The sequence below is a fragment of the Saccoglossus kowalevskii genome, chromosome 22, assembly GCF_978046115.1.
Source record: "Saccoglossus kowalevskii chromosome 22, keSacKowa6.1, whole genome shotgun sequence".
NCBI lineage: Eukaryota > Metazoa > Hemichordata > Enteropneusta > Harrimaniidae > Saccoglossus > Saccoglossus kowalevskii.
Genome location: NC_140662.1, coordinates 17,642,148 through 17,669,719, shown reverse-complemented (window position 1 = coordinate 17,669,719; position 27,572 = coordinate 17,642,148). Strand labels below are relative to the sequence as shown.

Genomic DNA, 27,572 nt, shown 5'->3' with positions numbered 1-27,572 from the left:
ATCTTCTGTACTTACTCGTCACTTTCTCGCGCAATTTCTTATTTTCCTGTTGTAAGTCTTGCATTTGTTTTCTATAGCTCTCAAAAAATGTATTCATATAGTCTACGGATCTTTGCATGATATTTACCTTAACAACGCTAAATAATCGATGGACACTGAACAATAAATATGGACAATATTTACCGATATCAGTGGTAGAGTAGTGGGAGACCTATTTGGCGAAGTAAATATAATGTGGTAAGCCAGGTACTAGACTACTGTGTCGCATCAGTTTATAACATATTTGAAAATTGATCATCTGTGCATTGTCTTTTGCTATAACAAATTATGATATTAACCATGCAACTTTTGTCACATTGATTCCTACATCTACATCTAAATTCAATTTTGATACACATTTAAACTATTGAAATTACTTATAAAATTGTCTTAAAATAGCTTTGAATCAAAGACAAAACAACAATTATTCAGTGATATAATTTAATCTGCTGCAGATAAGTCAATGACATTTATTAATATTTAATTGAAAAAGCGAAAATAAATAAATCTAAAAGACACAAAAGATGTTAAGTGTCCTGTAAACCAACACATTTTAAGAAAAAATATAAAACAAGTTAAAGAATTCAATGATTCTAACAGTAAACATACAATCCCCTCTCATAACTGAACTAATTATATTTCTACCCTTTACAATGTAAGTACGACACTGGACGAAGCTGTGTAGTTAACAAATTGTATAGAGTGGACAATTTCCCATTTAAATGGAATAGAAGTCACTGTTATTAGATGTTACAGATGTAAACAAATACAGATTATATCTGTCATCGTTTAGACTCATCGAGGTTCTGGACGGAACTCGACTCAGTGATTTGAAAACAATTACGATATGACCGTCGCTATTCGGACTACTATTTCTGACAGTTGGTATTCGCGGTTACTAATATAGTCAACGATTAATCAAAAGATATGACATGTTCAGTACTTAGTGTGATTGGCTGTATGATTGAAGGTTACGCCCGTTAGAGTCTTTATACTGCTTTGTAATTGGTTATGGTTTTGGAAATGAATAAAGTTGTTTTAGTTGGTCCTGGCGAGAACACCACGACAGACGCGGTCTAAGGCAGTCTTGGGGCGAGTCTTGGGCTAGTCTTGGGTCAGCCTTGCGATAGTCTTGGGGACTTTTCCCCAGGGCGCTGTGTCTTATAGAGTGCTCGACTGACCGACTAAAGACGAGAGTTGAAATGTATTTTGTTGTGTCCGTCTATTTGACTGTAAAGGTTTAAGTGACTTTCCCAATCCCGCACCTCAAGGGGACGCGATAGAGAGACGAGACGAAATATTCCCCCCTTACACGTGTGGAGAACCCAGAGAAGAAGAATTTCCCCCTCATACTATCACAAGTGTTTAATTGTGACCAATCACAGTTCGGCCTCGTTTTGCCGCCTATATTTTGAAATTTAGTTGCATAGTTTACGACTAAATGTGTTTCCTTCCACGTTCGCATAGAGGGTATAAATACCCATGATTACTGTTACATTTCATGTATTACCAGTTGCCTCAGTACTCTATGTCAGTTTACTCCGTATTACAATAAACCAATACTGTGTTTTTGCTACCATAAACTACGTTCGTGTGCCTCTCTGTCATTTATAATTGCCTTTAGCGTGAGCAGTAGTATATCCACAAACTACTCTCCCACACAACACTCAATCTTCATAATTACACTGTTTCCCCTCGTAATGTCGTACATGCAGTTGCTCAAAAGTACAGTCATAGATCATTGGTTTGGGGAGCCTTCACTTTTATCGTTCAAAACAGACGGACGTAATCTAATAAAGAATATTTCATAAACAAGTAAACTCAAAGGTAACACATGGAAATTCTTTGTCAATAATCTACAAGAGATTACTGATAGTTGTGATGATAACTTGAAAAAAATAAAACAAACATATATTGATAATATATGGCTACCGTCTATTCAGAAAGCTGAAAATAATAAACTACACACTTACACAGAATTTAGAACAAGTAGCTGTTCTACCAATAGAAAGACTGAGATATCTAAGAATACCTCCAGAAGCAAAGAATTAAGGAATTATATTCATTGTAATAGTCGAAAAATGGCAACTAAATGCTTTAGTACAATGTAACCACCAAGGCATATCGGATGCACATTCTTTGATACAATTTCACTGTATGAGAGCATTCTGAGATTACAAAAACAAAACAAAAGCTACATATACGCCTTACTAAATTTGTAAATGAAATTTTCATGTTTTCAAAAGTACGGCAACCGAGGAAGGTCACGACTACGCATATACAATAGTTTTTTCATTTAGGTTTTTTCTTTGTTTTTCATTTACTTTACACTTTTTGACTTTGAATCACCATTTTCATTTCATTTTTAATATGTAGATGGATTTAAACATGATTCTATACCTACTTTTTTTTTATTTAGAATCACATGTATAAACTAATCACAAAATTACATTTAGATTTTAAGTTATATTCCTTTTATGAATAAAGTTCTGATTCTGAATTTATTTCGATTTTTAATTTTGTTTAAAACTCAATTTTATTTTAAAAACAATTTCACAATTTAATTACGAGTTCCATTCATATTTTATACTAGCATTTTATTTAGTTATTAAAACACATTTTCATTCTGAATTAATATTGAATTTGCTTTTTAAATGATTTTGTTTCGATTCGCACATTCAGATTTGCTTTTATCTTTTTGCCCTTTGACCCATGGAACTTGTCCAACCATTAAGTTCTCGGGCTTAAGATCTACTTGGTAGGATAGCAAACACAGGCAAGTATATGTGGATTACTAAGATGTAAAGGATGGATTTCATGCAGTATTATTGTTATATAAATGAGTGTGTGTTCATAGCTGCACAGGAAGTCAACTGAATGACAGTGAACTGGAGAGCGAGTCGATAGTGCAACGCAGACCACATGAATATCTGACAATGAATGATTGTTATGATCGACATAGCTGCTGCATGGAACTCCATCTGAAATTTTCATTCGGTGCATGTACGATATTTCTCTTGAACTCAATCTGATTAAAATCTGATGTAGTGTACGGGCTTTAATTATTTTAGCTATGAAGTTATTTTAATTTTATTTTTTATTACTTTTGTTATTAATGCCCTTTTATTTTATTATTTTACTTTGATTTTTTTAATTCCGCCCTACCTACATCTGAGCCGATGCCTATGTAACGAGATTTCAACGAGCCCCACTATCGACGATTTTAGTCAACGAATCACAGACCTCCTTCTATAGCGCACATGATGACGTCACCGGGCAGAGTCAGGTAGCAAACAGACTCAAATAAAATGGCGGATTATACCGACGTTAGCGACCGAGAATGACACGGCTTTTCGGTAAGTTTATCATTGTAAAATGCAACGAAAGTCATTTTTATGTTAATATTGTGGCTCGAATGGTTCGACTTTAGATCGTTATTTTGCATAGTTTTTCTGGGAGTGACGATTTTGTTTCCACCGGTTCGACCGAACACCGGTGTCGTTTTCCAGTCGCCTGCCCTGGAGACGGGTGATGTTTTGTTGACGATCGGGCCAAAATCGTCTACGGTATTGAAGCTGTAGCTGTAAATATTCATCAAATTGTATCAATGTTTTGTACATTATACAATAACTCTTTATTAAAGTAATTGAGCTGATTTGGACTGGAATAAAATATTTTTTTTATTTGGAACACATCGCAATTGATCAGGAAATATTATTTTGCTCCACTTGTCTGCGTCGATGCCGTGGGCCGTTATACAATTTTAAATCAGTTTGCATTGTTTTCTATAGCTGTTTACAGTGTTCTAATCATTACGAGTTACTTATTTTTTTGCTTCCATTCTAGATAATTATGCTCAGTGATGTAAAATTGAAGCGATGACTGAATGAACGAACCTTGGCTGGCGAAGATGTATCTGGAAGTGTACACATTTGTTGGAAGTGAAAAAAATATTCAATGTAATGACAACAATTGTAAAATGCTGTGGAATTTCTTTTGCAAATAAAAATATACTAGCAATTTTCTATTAATGGTTTATTCAAGTGGGCAAAATATAATGTACAGAAAGATTGCCCGTATACACTGAAAAATAAGCAACCGACAGCCTGTATAAAAGGGGGTCTGTGATTGGCTGTTACTTACGCGAGATTTGAACGGGACTTACATAGGCGTCGGATCAGATGTAGGTAGGGCGGAATTAAAAAAAATCACAAAATCAAAATCAAAGTAAAATAATCAAATAAAAGGGCATTAATAACAAATATAATAAAAAATAAAATTAAAACAAGTTTATAGCCAAAATAATTAAAGCCCATACACTACATCAGATTTTAATCAGATTGTCTTGAACTGTGACAACATGGTTCTCAAACGCCTTTTTTATTTGAACGGAGAAGCCACAGATGTAATCTTTTGTTGGGTTTACTCGTCTGTATGGTCACGATCCTCAACAAACAGTCCTGTACCCACAGATATAGACTGTCAAATGATTTCTAGTGCCTGCCAACACCCATAAAACCATGTGTACGCTGTTTACCGTCGAAACTCTATGTTGTTTGTTAGCTACATTACTAAAAGTTAGTGATATCTATATGATTGAAGAAAAGTTAAGGGGAAAGTTTGTGACGTTTGTCAACAATGATGGGAACATAAATAAAACACTATCAAACACAGATGATGGAAAAACAAATTTGGCATTTTGTCATCATGTCTTTGAACAATTTAAAGCAAAGTTATTAGTAACAGATCTACAAGGTATCAGAATTTGTTTGTATGTTGATATAATCATTAGCATATTATCATTTATAGTTAGATCAACGCATTTTGCTTAATACATTTGCTACATTGTATGTTGGTATGTTTTGTTTCCACTCTGATTTGTTTTGTTGTCAACTCTTCTTTAGGTTATTCAGTGACTATTTTTTCACACAGTGAAGCTATTTCAGCTGACAGGGTTTGTGCTTCAACTAGTTAAACTATAGCTAATGCTGAACAAATATAAGGCATTACAGTCAAAAAGTTTATGCAAAATCAGCATCACATCATGCTAAGTTGGCATTGCTGTATCATGGCCATTTTAATAATAGTGAGCACTATCATTGTATAATTATATGTATGGTTTGTACATACCCAATTATGACATGCCTCATCCATAATATAAAAAGATAGTAAGCAATGTAGTCACCATGGATACAGATTTCATCATGACTAAAGTAGTATTTTTCTGTTTTACTGCATTGCACTTGCCATCTGGGAAGTGATGGATCTAGATAGTCAAGATTTGTGAGTCAATCATTAGATCTAACATATTAATTCGAATTTTAAAACCGTCGGATGGTATAGCTGTGTCCTTGTGTCTATCCATGGTTCAGATGGTATAGCTGTGTCATTGTGTCGATCCATGGTTCAGATGGTATAGCTGTGTCATTGTGTTTATCCATGGTTCAGATGGTATAGCTGTGTCATTGTGTTTATCCATGGTTCAGATGGTATAGCTGTGTCATTGTGTTTATCCATGGTTCAGATGGTATAGCTGTGTCATTGTGTTTATCCATGGTTCAGATGGTATAGCTGTGTCATTGTGTTTATCCATGGTTCAGATGATATAGCTATGTCATTGTGTCTATCCATGGTTCAGATGGTATAGCTGTCATTGTGTCTATCCATAGTTCAGATGGTATAGCTGTGTCATTGTGTTTATCCATGGTTCAGATGGTATAACTGTGTCCTTGCGTCTATCCATGGTTCAGATGGTATAGCTGTGTCATTGTGTTTATCCATGGTTCAGATGGTATAGCTGTCATTGTGTCTATCCATGGTTCAGATGGTATAGCTGTGTCCTTGTGTCTATCCATGGTTCAGATGATATAACTATGTCCTTATGTCTATCTATGGTTCAGATGGTATAGCTGCCATTGTGTCTATCCATGGTTCAGATGGTATAGCTATGTCATTGTGTTTATCCATGGTTCAGATGGTATAACTGTGTCATTGTGTTTATCCATGGTTCAGATGGTATAACTGTGTCCTTGCGTCTATCCATGGTTCAGATGGTATAGCTGTGTCATTGTGTTTATCCATGGTTCAGATGTTATAGCTGTGTCATTGTGTCTATCCATGGTTCAGATGGTATAGCTGTGTCCTTGTGTCTATCCATGGTTCAAATGGTTTAGCTGTGTCAATGTGTCTATCCATGGTTCAGATGGTACAGCTGTGTCCTTGTGTCTATCCATAGTTCAGATGGTATAGCTGTGTCCTTGTGTCTATCCATGGTTCAGATGGTATAGCTGTGTCATTGTGTCTATCCATGGTTCAGATGGTATAGCTGTGTCCTTGTGTCTATCCATAGTTCAGATGGTATAGCTGTGTCCTTGTGTCTATCCATAGTTCAGATGGTTTAGCTGTGTCAATGTGTCTATCCATGGTTCAGATGGTACAGCTGTGTCCTTGTGTCTATCCATAGTTCAGATGGTATAGCTGTGTCATTGTGTTTATCCATGGTTCAGATGGTATAGCTGTGTCATTGTGTTTATCCATAGTTCAGATGGTACAGCTGTGTCCTTGTGTCTATCCATAGTTCAGATGGTATAGCTGTGTCCTTGTGTCTATCCATAGTTCAGATGGTATAGCTGTGTCCTTGTGTCTATCCATGGTTCAGATGTTATAGCTGTGTCCTTGTGTCGATCCATAGTTCAGATGGTATAGCTTTGTCCTTGTGTCTATCCATGGTTCAAATGGTTTAGATGTGTCAATGTGTCTATCCATGGTTCAGATGGTACAGCTGTGTCCCTGTGTCTATCCATAGTTCAGATGGTATAGCTGTGTCCTTGTGTCTATCCATGGTTCAGATGGTATAGCTGTGTCATTGTGTTTATCCATGGTTCAGATGGTATAGCTGTGTCATTGTGTTTATCCATAGTTCAGATGGTACAGCTGTGTCCTTGTGTCTATCCATAGTTCAGATGGTATAGCTGTGTCCTTGTGTCTATCCATAGTTCAGATGGTATAGCTGTGTCATTGTGTCCCTTGGGACAGTCGTTGTGGAACAATGAACATACTTCTCCAGGGTATTGTTGATTATCTGAAGAGGAAAACTGCTGCTTCATGAAAGAGCAAAGTTCAATGTCAATGGCCACAGTAATTGTAAATCAATGTTGGTTTTCTGAGGTGTTACCTGGTGTAGAAGTAATAACATTACAGGGTTTTTGAGTTTCGCGCTTTACGTCTTGTACCATCTGAGCCACACCTTGATAATTTATCAATATACAGTGATGTATGGGGAGATGAAATTGCACTAAAATCGCCAATTGAAGATCTACATTTAAATTATCTTCGTTTTCTCTTGGACACCCCAAAACACCAGAACAATGGCCTTATACAGTAAATTTGGACGTTACCCATTGGAGACTTTTATCAGAATACAAATGATAAAATATTTTAATCGTGTACAGAACTCCTCAAATCCATTAAGAAAACAATGAAATTAATAGTGAATGAAACACAAATTAATAAAAATATACAAACATCATTTATATTAACTTGGAAAAGTGAATTACATAACGATAATCGATCAAAGCAAAATGAAAAAAATAAATTAATTGAGACTGGCGTACACAAAGAAATACTCCTTGCAAATATATTATTCAACCTTAACGATCAAAATCAGAATCAAATAGAAGATGAGTCACCTAATGATGTCATGCAAAAGTTATACCCCCAAAAGAAATTTGAAAAAGGCAAAAACCAGAATTAAAAATTTGTCACTAAAGACACAATTCACAGCCTTGCTAAACAACTGGTCTGACACTCCCTGTAGCAAGGTACTGAAAGAAATGTTTTTAAATAAGACCCCAGTGACAATTACCTTTCCGAGTTATGTTTTGCATTTTGTCTTTTTATAGTATAATAATTTAGTCTTTATTTACGTGTGTATCTAAAGCATATATGTAATGTATTAGCATAGTTTTTTATTTTATTTCCTAATTATTTGTAACCATTGCCACCCCCCGGGAATTTGTAAATGTTATTATTAAAAATTATTATTATTTTATTAATGACCCCGCACATAAGTGATTGAATTTGGCTAGTTAAAGAGTTTTTTAAATAAGTGACTCACTAGAAGTATTCGCCGTGACTTTTCACTCGTGTTTATACTTTCATGTCACTGTCAGGAAGGTTTAATGTCTTGTTTGTATTTACACAATGTGTCAAAATATATGTGGGTGCTTGCATGCGTTTTGAAACTATACACAATTTGACTTATGTCACTAAATTGTACGTTTTGACGACTCGTATGCGATTGTCAGATTATATTTCAGGTATACTCGAAGTGAATCTCAGCCCTGTGCCATTTATAAATGTTCTGGTTGGGTTAATAATTTTCTGGAAACTGTACAACAAATCAAAGATATTTCATTATTTATTGTTATTATTGTGTACGGATATGTGCGAGTATGTTTCATGGGTTAATACGTCACTCCTTTGCTTCAATTCCAACTACATCTCTGGAAATATCACTTGCTGTCATCCATATTTCGATATCCCACAATGTCTGGTAATGCTAACTAACTATTATTTCGCAAAATTTGCCCAGCCTTGCTTCTACTACCATATTGTCCTGAACAGTAAAGGTTAATGCATATATATTGTAAATTACACAGAGGTAACACTACAATACATTTCCCTTTACATTCCCATTACACAACGATCTTTGTGCTGAGGCAGTCATGGTTCACAACCATCACAAGTTCTCTTGTAGAATTTTGAAATACAATGACCGCGTGTTTACAAATTAAACGAATATACCAGTTGTTGCATCACTGTAGTAAATATAACCATTGTATGTAAAAAAATCTTACAATCGCGCGATATCCCGGTACGGCTGTTATATTCTCTTCTCATCGCCCACAGGAAATAATTCATTTAGCAACCGGGAAATAGCATTTTCAATTTTCCAGTTGAAGCACCATTTTGAATAGAAAATAAACATTGCAGCAATGCTGGCCATGCCAGGAGAAAGCAGCATATTGCACACTTAGTACAAACCCTCTCTATGACACAGTTCACCGCCCCGCTAAAAATGAAATCGGTTAATACATTATCCCTTTTTGAGAAAATAAATTCCTCCAAACTATCCCTGTGTAAAATATTCTGAGTAAAGTCACGTGATGGGCTGTTAAAATTGGCTGTTACACACTCTTTTGCCGGTCTGTAAAATGTGTTAGCTCACATTCAAGCAACAATGCAGATTTCCCAGTAAAAATGAAACTGGGGTGACTCTGCCATTAGAAAATGGGGGTGACCGTGTTTTCAACAAAAAAACAAATAACCCTGGAGTGCATACAATACACTGAATTTTGGAACAAATCTCGCATTACTTACAGCAGCAGCATACCACAGCAATATCAGACAAAACATGAAAACACTATATACATGTATTGTAATTCGGCCTTAACCCTCTCTATTGCAATTCTAGGAATTACGCCCATATGTACAACCATTTTTCACTTTGGTGTCACCCACCCCTGAAAACAAACTCTTAATACCACGCTGAAGCGTTTTGTATAAATGAAACAAACAGAACTTGTACATAATCCTGCTATATATATTGCACGAACTTTGTTAGTGGGCTACTGTTGTGAAATTACCCATAAGCACCCACTCCCAAACACACATACACACTCTTAATATCCAATAATCCCGGCTAATATTCCATATCCACAAACTTAAATATACATGAGCGATTATCGAAGACTCTGAACGTGGTGCAGTGCTCAAATGTCATGGCTTATTTGACAGTTCTCCCCGTGTGTCACATATCGAGATAGGGGTAGAGCGGAGATGGCATTCACTCCTGCAATATAGATGACGGTACTACACTCAAACGATGCTCCGCTCGAAAAATTATGTGGCCCGTCCATCATGATAATTCATCGACTCGTTCTTGAGTTCTCTAGCACTCAGTCGATTTCCACTGGCAGAAACATCAATGAACACACGCCCATTTATACTGCACAAAATCCAAACCTTTACATCTCAGTAATTCTCCACACATACACTTGCCTGTGTTTGCTATCCTACCAAGTAGATCTTAGGCTCAAGGTCCTATTGGTTGGACAGGCTTCGTGGAGGGCAAAGGTAAAAACGCAAAAAGTAAAAGCAAATCGCAATGCAAGGTTTAGGTCAAACTCCTGCGCGAATTACGAAATCAACAAATAAAATTATATTATAAAATATGAATTGCACTCAAAATTAAATTGTTTTGTAAAAATAAAATTGAGTTTTAAACGAAATTAAAAATCGAAATATCGTTCATATAAGTCATTTTGTGATTAAATGATTTAAATTAAATTCTAAATAAAAAAGTAGGTATAAAATGTGGTAAATATATGTTTAAATCTATATACATATTAAAAATAGTGATTCAAAGTCAAAAAGTGTAAAGTAAATGAAAAGCAAAAAAGAAAAGTAAATTAAATAGGTTATTGAAAAGACTTTTACATGCGTAGTTGTGGCCCTCTATGGTTGCCGTATTGGACTTGTTATAGTTGAAACCACGTTTTTCTCTTGTATGATATTTGGTTCAGCCACTTGTGTTTCTTTTATGAGGTATTAAGAAATATTGCTTTCGTATATCCAAAATGAAGGAATTTTAAGATAAATAGTTAACCAAGATCTTGAAATTGCTTTACTGAACTTAATGTTTTAGTATTTACCAGAGCTATCGTACGATTCAACGATAAATAACAAGCTACACAATCTAACCTAACCTTAGGCAACTCTCGCCTGGAGTTCAGAAACTGTCACGTGATGTCAATTAGGACATCACGATTCCTCTTGAAATATAAAAAGCTAACAAACCACATGTGAACAATTACCGCTGTTATATTGTACTAAACATAGCAAGTTCTCTACTGGCTCTGTCTAAACGTTCCTTTTTGGCTTCCAGGGAAAGTCGTCTCTCTTCCACGGCTGCATCTTCTCGCAGGAACTCGTCAATGTTTCTCTCGATCAGGAACTTTGCCATTTCCACCTTGATATCATTTCCTAGTTCTTGCAGCAAATAGAATGTTATCATCAATGGAATATCGTCCATCAGTCGAGTTGTAGCAACCTGTCGATATATAGAAAACATTACCCTTTGGGAGAGATTTCTTTATATAGGTTTATAAGAAACGCAGAATGGTGTACCATGTAACCGTTAACAATAATAAATTTAAATTTAATACAGTATTGGTACTGTAACATCTTGCGTATGACTCGAGTATGATTCATATTTCAACAGTTTACAAATAAGCGTCTACCCATGAACTTGTTCGTTTTTAGCGTTGTTATCAACAACATTGTTAAAATTACTTTAAGATACACCTGTAAAGCCCTTAGAATTCTCGCGCATGTGCAGGTGACGACCCTTCTGCTTTAATAACATTGTTAAACTTACTTTAAGATACACCTGTAAAGCCCTTAGAATTTTATTGGCCTGATAATCCTCGTCATAATCACGGGAGCGGCTATCCAAGTTATTATCTGGTGGACTGTTGCTTATACCAGGTCGACTGTCGCCAGTGGTAGGCTGAGCCTGCGCTGACATCGAGTGTAACATTCGCTTCTCAGTATCTTTGTAGATCCTATCACGTGTATGGATCATATCCTCCATTTTAAATTTGTCATCGATTGCTTTTTTCGACTTTGCCACAGCGTTAGTTTGCAAATCGCAGAACTTACTCTATGTAAAACAGGATAAAAAATAACTAGTTTGGCGATTTGCATAGAAACATACTTTGAAGATTTCGAAAACGAGGAATGACATATCCGAAATGTATACTCTTCGGAAGGATAAAGGGCACTGGTCACCCGACCAACATCAATTAGTGGTGTAACCAAGATTAAACAAATATAGAGCCTTATTTTTAAGTTAGAATGTAGCATTGGATGATTACCATCACTGTGGCCTGTAGTCTTGGAAACTGACTGTATGTATCACGGACTAGCCTTTGTCCAATCCTTTCCACTTCCATGTTAACAGACTGTAGCAACCTCTCTGCGGGGGGTATAAATTGTTTGAGAGTTTGACGAATTAGATTATCACAAATTATTTTGTCTTTGGCAAACGGTGGTAGCTCCAACCCCCTCTGTTCAACAAGCTCCTCTTTGATCTCTGCTAAGTGCTCATCGCCTGTTTGGACAAGGAAATGTACATATGTTATCACATATTTATTAAATTGTCTTATACTACGATGACAGCCATCCATTTCTGTTGACATACACCCCATGTAATTGTGGATGTATAAAGCTTAGTTTCGTATTGTTCAGGATTCCCTGTTATACATATAGGTGTTCTGGGTTGAAACGTTTGGTGCGCCCTCATCAGCTTTAAACTAATGTGATAGTCGCCTTTATATAGTAAGTTAGACTGGCCCAGCTGTGGTGATTTTTGTTCAGTTAAAAAATTGGAAAAATAGTTTTGCGAAAGGTGGGGTAAACGCAAAACCACCACAGACTGGTCTTGTTTACAGCGAATCTGTTGCTATTATTTATTCATGATATGCAGTGACATCACTGAACGGATACAGAAAAGGAGTGGGGGCGTGCGCTGCATAATGAGTAACATTGTGGGTCTTCTGTGCAGATCGCGCTTCATTGTAACCCAGGCGAGATAAAACTACACGCTACTTCTCTCCATTAGAATAATTGGTACGGAACGTTATAAATAGTAATTCGTTTGTTATGATTGACGATCGAGAAACTTGAAGAAAAGTGAAGTCTTCAGGTACAAAGGTTAACTATATATAGTTTAAAGGTCAAATTACTTTTATTGGATAACGTTCTTGCCTGTCATTATGCTCATTAACATAAAAACTAGTATGAAAACACACTAGTTCCTGCTTTCACCAAAGAGGGCGCGGCGAAAACGCCCAGTCTGGGTGATTTACAGGGGATTTTGCGTTAACACCTCCATCGCTATTTTTTGTATTTAATTTTAAAGTTGAAAAGAAATAAATCGCCCAGATTGTGCCAGTCTAATAGTAAATCAATCAATGATATCATCCATATTATGGAGTAAGGCTTATTGAAATCTTATTTAAATGTTCATCCTATTCAAGGCGCTAAGCACTCAAGAAAGCAGTCCTTATTTGTTCTGGGCAATAGTTTACTTTATCATTGCCTCGATACATGAGCAATTTTGTCATTCGTATTATTACAAATGACCTGCATGTATTATTAAGTATTACACATCTTCTATAAAATATATATGGAATTCATCGTCCCATATAAACATTGTGTGTTTGGGTGTAGTAGGAAATAGAGTCTTGGTGTGCTTACTGTACCAACCACATAACTCTTCTCTACGGACACGACACATCACACTGCGCAGTGTTAAATTATTTATTAAGAAGGTAAATCATTCCATGGCTCTACCCTAATTATTTTATGGAGAACAATTAAAACAATTACTGAGAATATTTGCATACTACTTGCTTATAAATGTAGTTATCCGGGATACCTAATTGTGAGTGCCAATTGATGGTGTCACGTGACGTCCCCTCTTCACTTGACGTGGGCGCCGGAGAAACACTGCATGGAACATTGGATGCGTTCGCGCCCATATAAGACTGTTCTTCACACAACAATGTTTCATATTCTTCATCACTATCGTCCATGGGGTCTTCTGGTTCTGGATGACTCAAAACCTTTTCTCTGGGAGAGTAATAGTCTGAACCATCTGAACTTTCTTTAAAGCCTGATCCTTGCTTATCAATATGCTGACGATGCGGGGAAGTTTTTCTTCGACGAAAAAACGAAAACTTAGATTCAGATTTAGGCGGTGGAACGAATTCTTGATAGCCAACAATATCATCTGAGTTTAAAGATTCCCATTCATCAACATCGGGAGATAGAATTGGAGACCGTTTCGATGATGAAGGCATTCCTGGCTTTGCTATCAAAGATATTTTCTTTTCTCTGCTGCCATTGTGAGATGTGTTTTGGGACACCATCCTTCTATCGAGTATCGGCTTCCTCACAGTGACTGTCTGAATGGCTGCCGAAAAATTGAGAAGAGACATGTCACTGTGGGGAAGCTCGAGTACATGTAATCAGGCTGTTACACTACTCAGATCTCAAGCAAATGAGTTCAGCCCATCTCAGTATGTAATACATGACGTTTATTTCCCTGGGGCCAATCTGAAGTGTTCAAATATATACTAGAATTCGGCTTCCCATACATGAGTATATATGGAAATTAAACATATTTCTTTTATTGCCTTGCGCAATGTTATCAGTACCCACTACACATAGCCGTTAGCTTGTTTATTCAAATCTATGCTAACTTGTGTTGCAACTACGCAGTTACAAACTAATCATGTGCCATTGTTTAAACGATTTCCTGTTGCTCATATTGTTGTATGAGTTGGTACACTAAATTAATGAGCTAAATAATTTGTCATGTTTTGTGTGTGTGTGTTGGTGAGCATATAAAACAAAATGGAATTCTTTTATTGCGTTTATTAAGAAAATACATTTCTTTTTTTCTGTTCAAGGGCAATATAATGGAAATAATGGCTAAGACCAGCCGGGCTTCTTTGCAAACAATATGTGTACTTCATAGTTATCGCTGCATTTGAATTTACGTGAGTCATTTACCCATGTCATCGAAATTGAATACGTACCACGTGATGCATAATAATAAATACAACCATTACGCAAGATATCTAAACAGTAAATAAAAAAGGCACACTAATGTTGGTACACACAATTTTAATACATCATTGTATTACTTACATGGTTGTAGTGATTCCAATTCATCGGCAAATGTGTCATACAGCTTCATCACTATAGTTTGTAATCGCATTGATCTATCATAAGTGGCGTTCTTGTAAACACCTTCGGCGGCGTTCTTGAAGTCATCCGGAAACCTGTCCAGCAGCTGTGGAAATGAATTGGTTGTGGTAAAAGTATAAACCGTCGAAGTACTAGGCATATCAGGTCAGTTTAGATATTCTTATATCAAATGTCAATGCGCTATCCCTGCGTAAACCAGGTCCGTTTGAAAAAGAATTTACAGGTGGGCCTTAAACAGTGTAATTAAGTCTATGGCACAATCAGATTTGGCCTCTTCACTGAGTATGTAGGATAGAGTGGCCATCACCTAGGGCAAAATTACGATATTATTAGTGTTAGGTTTAATTGAACCCGTATGTTCCCGATTATGAGTTGACAAAACATGTTTAGAGAGCCTGATTTACGAAAATTGTAAGTGAAACAAACATTCATAGATTACTTTTGTACTGACGACCAAAAGCCTAGAAATATGAAAAGCGAATGTTCTGATCTTTTCTCAAATACTAGTAGTCCACCAATGTTCAAAGAATTGTCAAAGAAATTCGTATAATACACTATTGATATAATATAAGAAGATGTCAGCTGGCGGGGTACGTAAACAGCAAATTACACACTTACTCTGACTAGTAAATCAATTCGTTGTACGTCTTTCATTGGCACTTCTTCTCCCAACGTTGTTAGTTGCTGCTTAGTGTCCTCGAGTTTATCTTTAATGGCATGCTGTATCTGGGGAACCGATTTCTGCAAAGAATGCACGCCATTACAATGACTTCATTGCCATATTTCATTGCAGTTAATTTGTGAAATGAAACGCCAGCTTCTATGAAAAATGAAAACTGAGTTTGATGGGATTACAATGACTCACCATTATTTGTTCCACTAGCTCTGTTGTTAGGCGATGTGCAAGTAATCGGGAACCAGCTTGACTGGAGAGAACACTGTAAGAGTAAAATTTAAATTTAAATTTGTTACGTGCGTCGTTTCAATATTAAAGCGGGGGAGTCGTCACCTGTGCATGCGTCAGATGGCCATAGCGTGTCATTGTTTACAAACAAGCGTCTACCCATGAGCCTTTGGATTTTAGTGTCTGTTGTTATCGTCGCTTGGGACTCAATTCCCGCGCGTGCGCAGGTGACGACCCTCCCGCTTTAATATGCTCCTCACTTTCTCATGATACACTGCTTTAAAAGGATGGCTCGTGACCGGCAAAGCGAAGTGCGACGAAGGGAGTGACAAAATGCTGGAGGCGTCGCCCCCCCCCCCAATCAAGCTGAAACCCTTTGTGTTATGTACGTCAGCAAAATCTTCCATGAAGATGCAGAAAAAGGCGTTTCAGAGGGTACAGATTTTAAACAAATTTTCCAGTGAAGTATGCCCCCGGAACTCCCTGTAAAGTTGGGCTTCAGCGCGGGGGATGGTGAGCAGGTCCCCCCTCATGCAAAATGTCGTGCCGCCTCTGTATTTTGAGCACGAATCTTTGCAATATGTAACATAATTATTACCCCAACGCGTTGCTCATATACTTCAAAGTAGTGCAAGATTTTCATTCACTAAACACCAGTCTGGAGAGAAATTAAAAAAATCACTCACCTGTAGTGTTTATGTTCTCTGAAGAACCGTTCCTCTTCGTCCATGGCCTTCTCTAGTGACATAGAATCTTCCAAGTTCCGCTGACTTCGGCATTTCATTATTGTGTATCCTTTCTTCAAATTGATCACTTTATTTTCAGCTATACGCACCACGACATTCTCCGATCCTTTGTCGACAAGATCTGGCTTGGTCAGCACACCTGAAGTAAATGTAAGTCATGCGTAATATAGACAATGGAAAACGTAAAACAATTGCGTTCGGAGCAAGTTGTCAGCGGGTCATACCAAGTTGTCAGCGGGCCATACCAAGTTGAATCAAGCCAGTGTGCCAATGTGTTTTCCCACATCACATAGTACCCATCAACCACGACGTCCATGACCTGTGATGCTTCAAATATATCAAATAAATACAACAAAAGGTTACGTACCAAGTGTTCTTGATCCGGTGGGATCCGCTTCCTGTGCCATCTTGATTGCTTCCGTTGTTGCTATATCAACGTTACAAGGTATTACGCACAAAACAATGGCATCGTCTTTGCTTATATACTTTTTAATCAAGTCTTTCGTCTGCATTAGCAAGAAATACAAACCTGTTACCCGTCTAAAATTAATCGTTTAGTTTTGTGTGTGTGTGTGTTTAGGTTGTGAGTCAGCATGAATCAAAATTTGTTTCATCTCATGGATTAATCTTATAGTGCCTGCAAGCATCGAAGTGAAGATTCAATTCTGTTCAATGGTATATATATAGTAATATTATTTTGGGCACCTAGGTTTCCGGACATATTTTCTATCAGTAATTTTTTAAAAGAAAAAAAAAAGTCAAAAATCGCTGGCAACTTCAAGCTTTTACAAATTGAAATCGTGTTTTAAAGAGTTTCCCCCTAAATTAAGATTTACCAATTTTTGCGAAAAGGTTGCCTAATCGTCAATCATGCGTTACGTTTTCATGTGCGAATAATGGGGCACATCGTGTTGCCAGACACTAACACTAAATCCCGGGATACGTATCTGGTATGGGTAGGACTTACAAGTGTTTAGCAAAATCGAAAAGAAAAGTGTCCACTGATTTTCAAATAAAAATGTAACCCTTTTTTGGAGAAATGGGGACTTTTGGAAAAAATTAAACACCCTTATTTCAGAGAAAACATTGTCTTTGCTATTCGAATGCTTTCTGTCCATTTGATCAGTTTGGTTCAGGTGGAACTTCTAAACTAACAATGTTTTCTACGGGAAAAACAGTTTTTTTTTTCACTCCGCAAATTCAGAATACACATGCGACCAGCAAAGTGCCCCCTCTCGAGTCGACCCGAATCGAGTCTGTGGCCAATACTGTTGTCAACCTCACAATCTGAAAGAATGAGTACGCCGCGGCAGCCACCTCTCATGAAAGGCCCCGGATGGGTATCGTATTGAACAGCGCCACCAAACAACAATATTCCTCACCTCATCTGCAATATTACGAGACTGTCCTTCTTGAGGGACCCTTGCAATACCAGGCAAGTCAATCAAAGTCAGGTTCGGTACGTGAGATGACTGAATCTCAACTGTTATTGAAGTTTTACTGATGCCTTTCTGTGAATTCGTGATTTCTTCTTGTGCTGAAATATCAACAGGCCATAGCGTTATTAATGTCACATCGCACACTACAATACGCACTCGGCTGAAGGCCGGAGACAACTGTTTACCGGGCACCTAGAATCAAAGCCTTGCTCTTGATCCAGCTAGAATTCCCGGAGAAAAAATACAACCATTTACCCAATCTCTCTTGAATTTCCACAAACGTGCATTTTATTAGAAGAAAAGAGACAGTTTGTTTGTCCTGCAATGTATGTGTACCTGGTAAATTGTGATTTTATATGTATCGTCTGTATGTAAATATATATATAGCAGCCTAGAATTAATTAATTGACAAACCTATCCATCTATCCATTCATAATAAATCCATTCATTGAACAAACAAAACAAACAATCAGACAGACAAACAAATAAATAAACAAATAAATAAATAAATAACGTGCATCTCACCTTTACGTATAGCAGCTGCAAGTCCCCCCGGGCTGTCAATGTACTTGTTTACTTGCTCCTTTGAGTAATCTGTGTACAGTATTTTGCAACACCATTCATCGTTATCCAGTGTTTTTAGTCTTAATTCTATGGGACATCGTGTCACAATTTCTACAAACAAATATGAGACACATGTGATTTTGCGTGAGATTGATTTTGGCGATGTATTTAAAGCGAACCTAAATGCGGCCTTAATCTATAGTTGTGTATATTCTAAACTGTATTCGAAATAATATTGCAGTGGTTTAATTTGTTTTAATTATAACTGTAGTTTGGATAGGCATTTGAAGTGCTTGCAATTAAACACCATGGAGGCCATTCATGGAGGGGAGTAAATAACGAACGAACATATTTAACATCCGGGTACTTTTCAAAGCTATGACGTTTTAGTATCTGATCGCATCGTATACGCCATTGTACATAGCCGTTCATGTTGCCAAGCATTGTGTACTAGTACTACTAGTATAAACTCAACTTTTATATGCACAATGTGCTTTTTAAAACTTGGGTTAGAGCCTTATGCGTTTGAACCACAGTTTTCTGAGAGTGGAAGCCCAATTGCGTTAAAGTACCGTACTTCCTCGATCGTAAGCCTCTCCCGAGTATGAAGCCCATCCCTATATTTTTACTAGGTATTTATCAAGTTGAGAGCATTCATGATTATAAGCCCAGAGTGTTTTTACTGGGCGTCGACGATATTCTTTAAAATATGCGTGTAAAAGGTGCGTTTCATTTCATAATAATCCTGATTGTCATGGTAGTTTGGTTCGTGCTTTTAGTTTTTATGAAAAAACTCGCATTAATTTCAGAGTGCATGGCGAACGTACACAACATGGTTCGCATCCTTTCTATTCTGTCATTTACTCAGGATGAACCCAGATGTCGCAATACTGGAGTAATCCATGTTTCTTTGAGTAGTAGCTTTTGAAAAGCCAAAAATGCGATCGTTAAGTCGTGTACCTGGTTATTGGGCATGGTTTACTTTGAGACTATCATGAAAGGTCTAGGGTTTGAACGATGAGACATGTTGGCGACCGAGAAAGGTGTTTAAATTCTTCCTCCACACTCAGTTTACCCACGGTTACTACCAACCGTCGTTTATATTTCGAAAATTGCGAATCGCCAGTTTTTAGGGGAAAAATCATCGTTTTTTTATTGCAATTAGTGCAGCTGCAGATCGCATTTTAACATTGCGGTAATTCACTTCCACATTGCGTTAAAAAATCATCGTCAATAATTGGAAAATTTCATCATTACGACACATCATTTTGATTGGTTAATGAAAGAAATGACCTGTTAGACCTTCAGGTCCTACATGTTATCCAGATTCTCGTGCTGAATCTACCCGGATCGTTAATACTTAATACTTACTTATCAATGTAAAATTTGACCGAGAAAAAGTCAGAATAGTAAAAGATAAAAGTTGCCCGTGTCAAGAAAGCTGCAGAATCAAAACAGCCGTCAGCCGTCGCCTTCCATACCAGCGATATTTTACACATAGAAAATGAGAATCACAATTGCATAGAAATGAACAATACAGCTATTCCGGCCATCCAATCGAATCATCAGTCTTCATGGTTGATTTAACTGATATTTCCATCCACTTGCTTAGTTGTTGTCAAGTTCGAGTGTGTTTTTATGTACGCCGAACGTGTGAACGTTATTGAATACATTATAGACGTGTTGAACTGGAAGTTCATTTTGGGCTAGTGCTATTGTCAAATTTTGGACTTCTTATACTGGAGACGTTCCAGTACGGAGTTGTTCGACTGGCACATCAAAATCCTTTATTTGTATAGAACATGTTCTATATATTCACTAAAATAATAACGTTGCCATGTTTCTAGGCATACAACGAACTTGAAACAAAAGAAATCATTTGATCCAAACGACCTGCGTACTTGGAAATCAAGTCTTATGGCCCTTGTGTTTCCGAGAGAAAATACCAGCGAAGATTCCAGGGGAACAAATATTAGTGCTGTAATTCACTCGGATGATGTGATGCATGCAAGTAGTGCAATATCACAACGAACGTTTCGAATGTTCGCCCATTCTTCCATGTTTATTTGGTGGTACCATGGAGGTCTTCTTTTCTACTTCCATGCTGATATGAATGATTCATTCCAGCGCTTAGATAGGTTATTTATTAGAGGCGCTCGAGGAACCAAAATTTAGCGTGAATGGTTTTCCGAATGAAAAATTTCGAGGTCAAAACAAAAAAACGATTTTCGCCGAATTTATTCATTTTTTGGATGACATTACATTGATTCAGCACAGCGGTAATATAGCTTATTTATTAGAGGCGCCCGGGAACCAAAATTTGGGACGTGAATTACTTGGACGACAATAATAACCAAGAGGTGAGAAACTATTTATCGTGACGATAGCCACAGGGATTGGAACCCAAGCATATTTTACCTTTAGTAAGCGAGGGTGAAAAAAGTGTTTATGCACTGAAATTGTTTTGATTGTCCAGCTTGGCGAACGCAATTTAATGCGTGTGAATTTGTTCTAGTTGTCTGTGGTATCATAAAAGTTTTTACTTACTTTGCAGATGCAACATTTACCAAGCCAACACCTTTGAAAAAGCAACAACACAGAGCAAGCGTGTAAAGGTCATAAAGGTCATGCAAACAAAAGAACACCAGCATATTGTAACATCCTTCCTTTTCAAGGAATGAGTTAATGGACTACAGTTTGTTGTATATAAGAGTTCTGACAGTGCTTGTGAATAGTTTATACTGAAACAGATCTCATTCACATCAGGGTATGGATATAAAGCTGAAATGTATAAGTGCATGCTTTATCTGGATATGTTATTAGCGGTATAACATTTTCAACTGCAAAACTAACAGTAAATTGTCATGTCTCATGGTCAGTCAAGTGGTATATTGGTCAAGATGTTTATTGGTCCACTTCATTTTGGGTGAGTGATTTGTATGTTGCAGTCACTGTGGGGTGTAGCTGGCAATGCAACGGCTGATGTCCAGTCAGATGTGGTATTCGACCGAGTATTTATGGTTACTTGTCGTCTGTCATAAGGTGGTGATGTGTGTCTGTCAGGAATGTAGTGAGATTCAAGAAATGGTGATTCAGCAGATTTGTTCAAGTGCATTGTGTTGCGTCGGTAGGTGCCGCCTGGTGTCTATGGTGTAAGATCTCTGGTCGAGACGTTGTGTCACGATGCCTTTACGCCATTTCTTTTCGCCGAAGACAAACTCTTTCATCCTGATGACATCATCCTTCTCCAAAACAGGTAGATCGTGGGCTTATCTGTTGTAATACTCAGCTTGTATGAGTTGTTTGTATCTTATCTTTGACATATCTTGGTTGTAGTAGTCTAGCCGTGGTCGGTAATAGTGTTCTTGTATGTTGATTCATGAGTCATTGTACTGGACTGGATTCTACTCTTTGTGTAGAGGTGTTGCGCTGGCAGAGTATGGCAAGGTTTGTATCGCTATTGGAGTCCTTGTACTTCCTTAGAATGCGTGTTGCTTTCTTGACTACAGATTCTACCTTTCCATTGGCTATTTCTAAACTCATATGAAACATATTGGGGTCCATTGTCGGATACTACTTGTACAGGTATACCATGTCTCGCAAAATGACTCTTTGTTTATCACAGTCGCTGGTCGTGTATTTGGTAGTTTGTCTTGTTTGTAAAATCGCTGTAATACTCAACAGTCATGTGTAAAGAAATCAGTCGCAACTTTCTGCCACAGGCGTTCAGATAACCTGTGACATCAGTGTTTCCTTTGTTTGACTAGTCTCGTAAGTTCTGCAGGTTTCGCATGATGAGATATGGTGTTTCACTTCTGCTGACATACCAGGCCAATATAGGCTCCACGTTGGCATCCCTCCACACCAATATAAGATGAGTGTATGCGAGTTAGCATGTCTTTTCTTATGCTATGCGGGATGACTACTCTCTCTCTCCTCGAAATATCAGGCCATCTTGAATAGACAGTTTAAGTATGGTGCGTGCGCTGGGAGTCGGTGTTTGATGTGTGGCCATCCTGTGATGATTGTTTTCTGCAGCAGTTTTAATGACTCATCGTTATCAGTAGCGTCACGAATTCTGGCCAGTCGTTCTTCTCTGATGGGTAGGAAACTAATCATATTTATTCTGTCAAAGACGGTTTCTTTAGTACTTGCAGTTGTGGGTGGGTGCGCCCTTGACAGTGTATCTGTAATTTACATTTCTTTACCGAACACGAATGTCATAGTTCTGTAATTGTATCATCATACGTTGTAGTCGTTTGGGTAAATTTCAGAACAACGAAGTTCAAGCTTTCCTTGTTGGACGGCTTTGTTGAGGGGCTTCGGGTCTATGCATATTCTAAATTCGCCTGATTTTTTAGTGGTAGTAACAAACTGATTAGACCATTCTGTGGGTTTGTCTACTCGGGTTAGAGCTCCTAAATTCTCAAGTCGGTCTAGTTCAGCTTTCAGTTTACTTCGAATTGAAACTGCGACTGGTTGACACGGAAGAGTGACAGGGACTGCAGCAGGATTCACATGGAGGTGAGTGTCATTGAACACATAAGAATAGTTGGCGATGATATTATCTTTGCTGTCAGTTTTGACTGCATTGACTTGCTTGAAATTTCCTCTATGTAATGACAATAAGTTAATTTGATCAGTAGCAACAAAGACCAAGTAGTGAAGTTAACTTATCTCCCACTATGATGAACTCTACGGAAATAATTAAACGACAAACTCCAATCGGCTTTACTTTGGTACCAATCCAAATTACTAAGGTTGTGGTACAAGGCTTTATTTGTTTCTCTCTAACATACCTAGCAGGCAAAAGGTTGACACTAGCTCCACAGTCCAAATTTCACTGATTGCCTATCAATGATCATTTCAGTATAGACTTGTTTCTCTTGAGAACAAACAATGTAGACTTTTACACAGGATATCCAATCAGGGTCAGAGTCAGAGTCACTGTCAGGTCGGTTGTTAGTATCATAGTCAGAGTCAAGTACAGCATGTGCTCTACTAGATTTCCTACATTTCTTAGAAAAATGCATCAATCTACCCTTACAGACAGGTTTTACCCCACGCGTGGCATTTAAATTTGTCAGAAACATGTTTATAACCACAACATTTACAGTCAATGTCCCTAGTTTTTGCTTCAGGTTTTGAATATTTCTTCTCCATTTTCTTTCTTAGCTCTCTGGATTGAGTTGACTTCACCTTGTATACTTCATGTTGAACTCCCATTTCCTTCAGTTGTAATGCAGTTGCCTCAGCCCCGCGACAAATATAAATACAGGCATTTAACTTCAGATCACGCTCTTGTAGTAAACGTTTGGCTTCAAGACATCGTGACACGGACGACTTGTAGCTAGCACTGTTTTTAATGTAAATAATTGTTTCCCAATAATAAAATAGAATTAGATCGCCCTGAAATAAAAACGCGTGCTTTGCCGAAAAAAAAAAACCGAATTGTGCGTCCATGCAAAACCGGGGTCAGAGGTCAAAATACGTGTCAGCGATTTTCTGTTAAATTCACGTAATAACACTGTCTCTATGAACGCATTGACGTAGATTTCCCAAAATTACGAGCCGTAAATATTTGCTATGTCGCGTAAAACATCGGAAGACTTTTATTATAATATCTTGCTCTGATTTGAATAAAATCAAACGAACTTTAGTGGATCGCACTGGAATAAAAACTCGCACTTTGACGACAAAACAAACTATGCATCCCTGCTAAATCTAGGTCAGAAGTTCAAATACCTGTCAACGAATTTCTCTAAGTCACGCAATAATGACCACATTTGTAGATTTCAAAACATTACCGGATGTGAAAGTTTGTTATACATACACATATGAAAGAACAGACAACTAGATTTGCAGACAACTAGAAACTGTTTGCATAGATAAGTGTGTATATGTCCACAAGGAATGCGCTGCGATGTAGCGATTGGTATCAGCACAGTCTCTCCATCCCCGGTCCAGAAACGCTTGACGGTCTATTGTCCCAGGGCTAGTTGTGGGTAAATTAACCGTTCACACCTTGGACAATTAGCCAGAAAGCTGAGCGTACACTAACTTAAGCACTGCAATCACAAACTGCAAACAGAACATATTACCGTGAATCATCAAAAATTATTTTATTGCCTTCTATAAAATTGAGCAACCCGCTAAAAACGAGTTGAGTAAGTTCAGTAAATCAAAAACAAAATGGCGCCCGTGAATAAATTCTCATCGGGGCAATAAAGTCTTTCTACTAAATTTCTGGCAGTGCTGAAGAATTTATACTGCAGGACGTTATTCTTAGAGACATGATGTCACCAGCATGGTAAACTACATTCTAAATAATTTATATGCTTGAAAACAAAAATATTGGTACGAAATTCGGCAAGAAGCCATCATTATTTTGAACGAAAATAGTGAATGCCCAAATATGAAACGTATACTGAATATAAAATAATATAATATAATAAAACAAGCACAATAAACAGATCCACCAACTACAACTAGGTTTAATAATTATAGTAGTACCAATAAGCCAACTACGTTTTAAGCTGTAAATAAAAAAACATCGACATTTCTAAAACACATAATAAAAAGGGCCAATCGATCAAGTGTTCGAGTACCTCATATTTAAGTGCGATATGCTACTATAGTAAGACCTGCGGCTAAAGAATTGTGTTGAGCTTCTAAATTTATATCAAGTATCAAATTATATGGTCTTTTTCGGTTATAAAAACTAAAATATGCAGGGAACAATGAATCGATCGTTTCAACGGAATGGTCTGCTATCAAGAGACTATGCTTTGCGGAAAGCCATACCCTGGACTGTCTGCGCACTGGTGGTAATTCACACCTTAGACAATAGCCGTTATCAGACCGGGGATAGCGGGACTGTGATATCAGTTATGCGTCACTGAGATTTCGTTGATATTAAACTTACGCTTTACATACACACTTCAGCAGACTATCAAATAAATAATAAAATAATAAAATGTAGATTAACAGTCTTTTATTATTCATAACATCGTAACTACGCAACTTCGATAACACGCTGAATCGGCTGTACGCGGTTTCCAAAGAAAATTACCATTACTTCCGCATTCTACAAATATTCACAGCTATAATTATAGTAACAAAGGGATTATATAACGCCGTAATTCATAAAATCCTGACTACGCAACTACGCTGGATCGGCGGTACACAGTTTACAAAGTATAACATATACTATTACACCCGCATTCTACAAATATTCACCAATATTGCCTGTCAGTTAGTAGTTGAGGTAAAACCATTAAAAAGAGCTTTACATACAGACATGCTTTCTTATACTTGCTCAGTTACTTACCATTGCCTCTAGGAAGCTGAACCCCCGATATCGCTTCAAGTACGGAACTTTTACCGACACTCTGGTCGCCAATGACAACCACGGCTGGAAGATCTACATCTTTATCCAAACCAATCCTTCTCAGCGAATCGACAAGATCGATGCAAGGACGTATACGTTCTTGGTAAGAAGCCGCCAGAGTCGGTATCTTCGAATCGGTAGCCATGTCTGCTTGTGTCGGTTTCTTCTATTGAATGTTGAAGTACATTCTTTAAGTTAATAATTAGTTTGGTTTGATTACCGTCGCGTTCCTGACACGGACATACACGGCGACCCCCTAGTTTAGCCTTGATTATTAAGTTTTTCGATCACGGAATATGACCAACCCGTGCTTACACTGAAGGGCTGGAAAGCTCAAATATCGCGAGATCAGGCGCGAGTTCAAGGTAAATAGATTTTAAAACACTCACTTTTAGGGTATGTATTTAGGGTATGTATGTATAGTCACACGATGGCCTACCCAGGTATGGACCCTGCTTCCCAAGAAAGGCTGGGCAGGCAGTATTTCAAAAATGCAATCCCTGAGAAAAAAATAAGAGACGGTATATTTAGACCAAATCTAAAAACATTTGACCAGGCGATACAGGCTGCAATGGAGACTGAGTCACACGTGTTGGCTGAAAAACAAAGACTGGCTGAGCAGTACCCCCAAATGTAGCAGAGTGCTGAATGCTGATTGTGACTCAGAGGCAACGGAGCTGAATGAAGGAATAAAAGAAATAGGTGTAGGACAATTTCAACCAAGCCCAATAGCAGAGCAGCCATGTAGTGGGGGACAAGACCAGAAAGGTGGAGCCTGATAGGAATTGAGTGTTACAGATATGGTGGACGGGGGCATATTGAGAGAGACTGCGCTACCCCACCAAGCAGATATGCTGGAAATGTATCACGACTAACCCCAGGGACCAGGGCTGGGTCGGAAATGCAGACAGGCCCAGGCAACCCCAACAAGCAGTAAAATGGTGCAGAGAAGAAGGGGGCAGGCTACACAGCCAGGGAAAAGAAACTAGAGGAACCTAATACAGAGACCCTCCAAAAAAGGAAAGTAGACCCCTCCTTACCGTACATGACTATACTAGGACGACAGGCGGTAAATTTACAGCAGACAAATTAGGTGGATTGCAAAGATATTTTTTAAATAGATACTGGGGCATCAGAAACACTGCTGTCAAGAAAACAATATCAACAGGTGGTGCAGAGATCTGCATTGGAAGTAGAAAAGATGCTAAAAGCCAGTATTATTGAACCAAGTTGTAGTTCCTAGACCTTAGACGATATTATCATGTACGACAGAGATGTATATGAGGAGTTAGAGCGTTTGGAAAAAGTATTGGACAGATTGCTGGTAGCCGGGTTAAGACTCAAGCCAAAGAATTGTGACATGTGCAGAACCAGTGTAATGTATTCGGGTCATATAGTGTCAAAAGATGGCATAGCGTCGAATCCAGACAAAGTGAGAAGTACAAAGCGATTTGTAGCTTAACTTAGAAATAAACAATTGAAGTTAATAAGCTTATTTTCCGTCACTGCTCGTTTTTTCTTTCAATTTCTCCTTTATTTTGCTCTTTTGCTTTGTACTGTTTATATTTGTTATGAGTGGTGACTATTGTGCAAATTATCATGTGTTTGGTTAATTAAATCATGGGTTTCAAAACAATGACATGTGTTTT

At 37.7% G+C, this 27,572-nt stretch overlaps 1 protein-coding gene and 1 long non-coding RNA gene across 2 annotated transcripts; one reads left to right on the top strand and one right to left on the bottom strand.

Moving 5' to 3' along the window:
• Positions 1–3,244: 3,244 nt before the first annotated feature.
• On the top strand, positions 3,245–4,064 carry LOC144343873 (uncharacterized). The gene is made up of 2 exons (XR_013419063.2): positions 3,245–3,395; positions 3,886–4,064. It is a non-coding gene; the product is annotated as an uncharacterized LOC144343873 (long non-coding RNA).
• A 6,843-nt stretch (positions 4,065–10,907) lies between these two features.
• Positions 10,908–26,068, bottom strand: LOC100367492 (uncharacterized). Its single transcript, XM_002742003.3, has 12 exons — positions 25,864–26,068; positions 18,495–18,644; positions 17,913–18,067; positions 16,898–17,036; positions 16,471–16,669; positions 15,746–15,818; positions 15,499–15,621; positions 14,821–14,965; positions 13,544–14,080; positions 11,979–12,214; positions 11,480–11,764; positions 10,908–11,152 (listed from the first exon to the last, which is right to left on the bottom strand). Exons 1-12 carry the CDS (start codon positions 26,066–26,068, stop codon positions 10,922–10,924), a joined length of 2,478 nt encoding a protein of 825 aa, XP_002742049.1. The 3' UTR covers positions 10,908–10,921.
• Positions 26,069–27,572: the final 1,504 nt, after the last annotated feature.

What these genes read in the sequence shown, in the direction of transcription:
- LOC100367492 (XM_002742003.3), bottom strand. Translation starts at nt 26,068, where the DNA reads ATGGCTACCGATTCGAAGATACCGACTCTGGCGGCTTCTTACCAAGAA. An exon ending in CTCGTAATATTGCAGATGAG is followed by an intron (nt 17,037 to 17,912) that starts GTGAGGAATATT and finishes TTGCTAATGCAG; the next exon opens with ACGAAAGACTTGATTAAAAA. An exon ending in AGCTAGTGGAACAAATAATG is followed by an intron (nt 15,622 to 15,745) that starts GTGAGTCATTGT and finishes CATTCTTTGCAG; the next exon opens with AAATCGGTTCCCCAGATACA.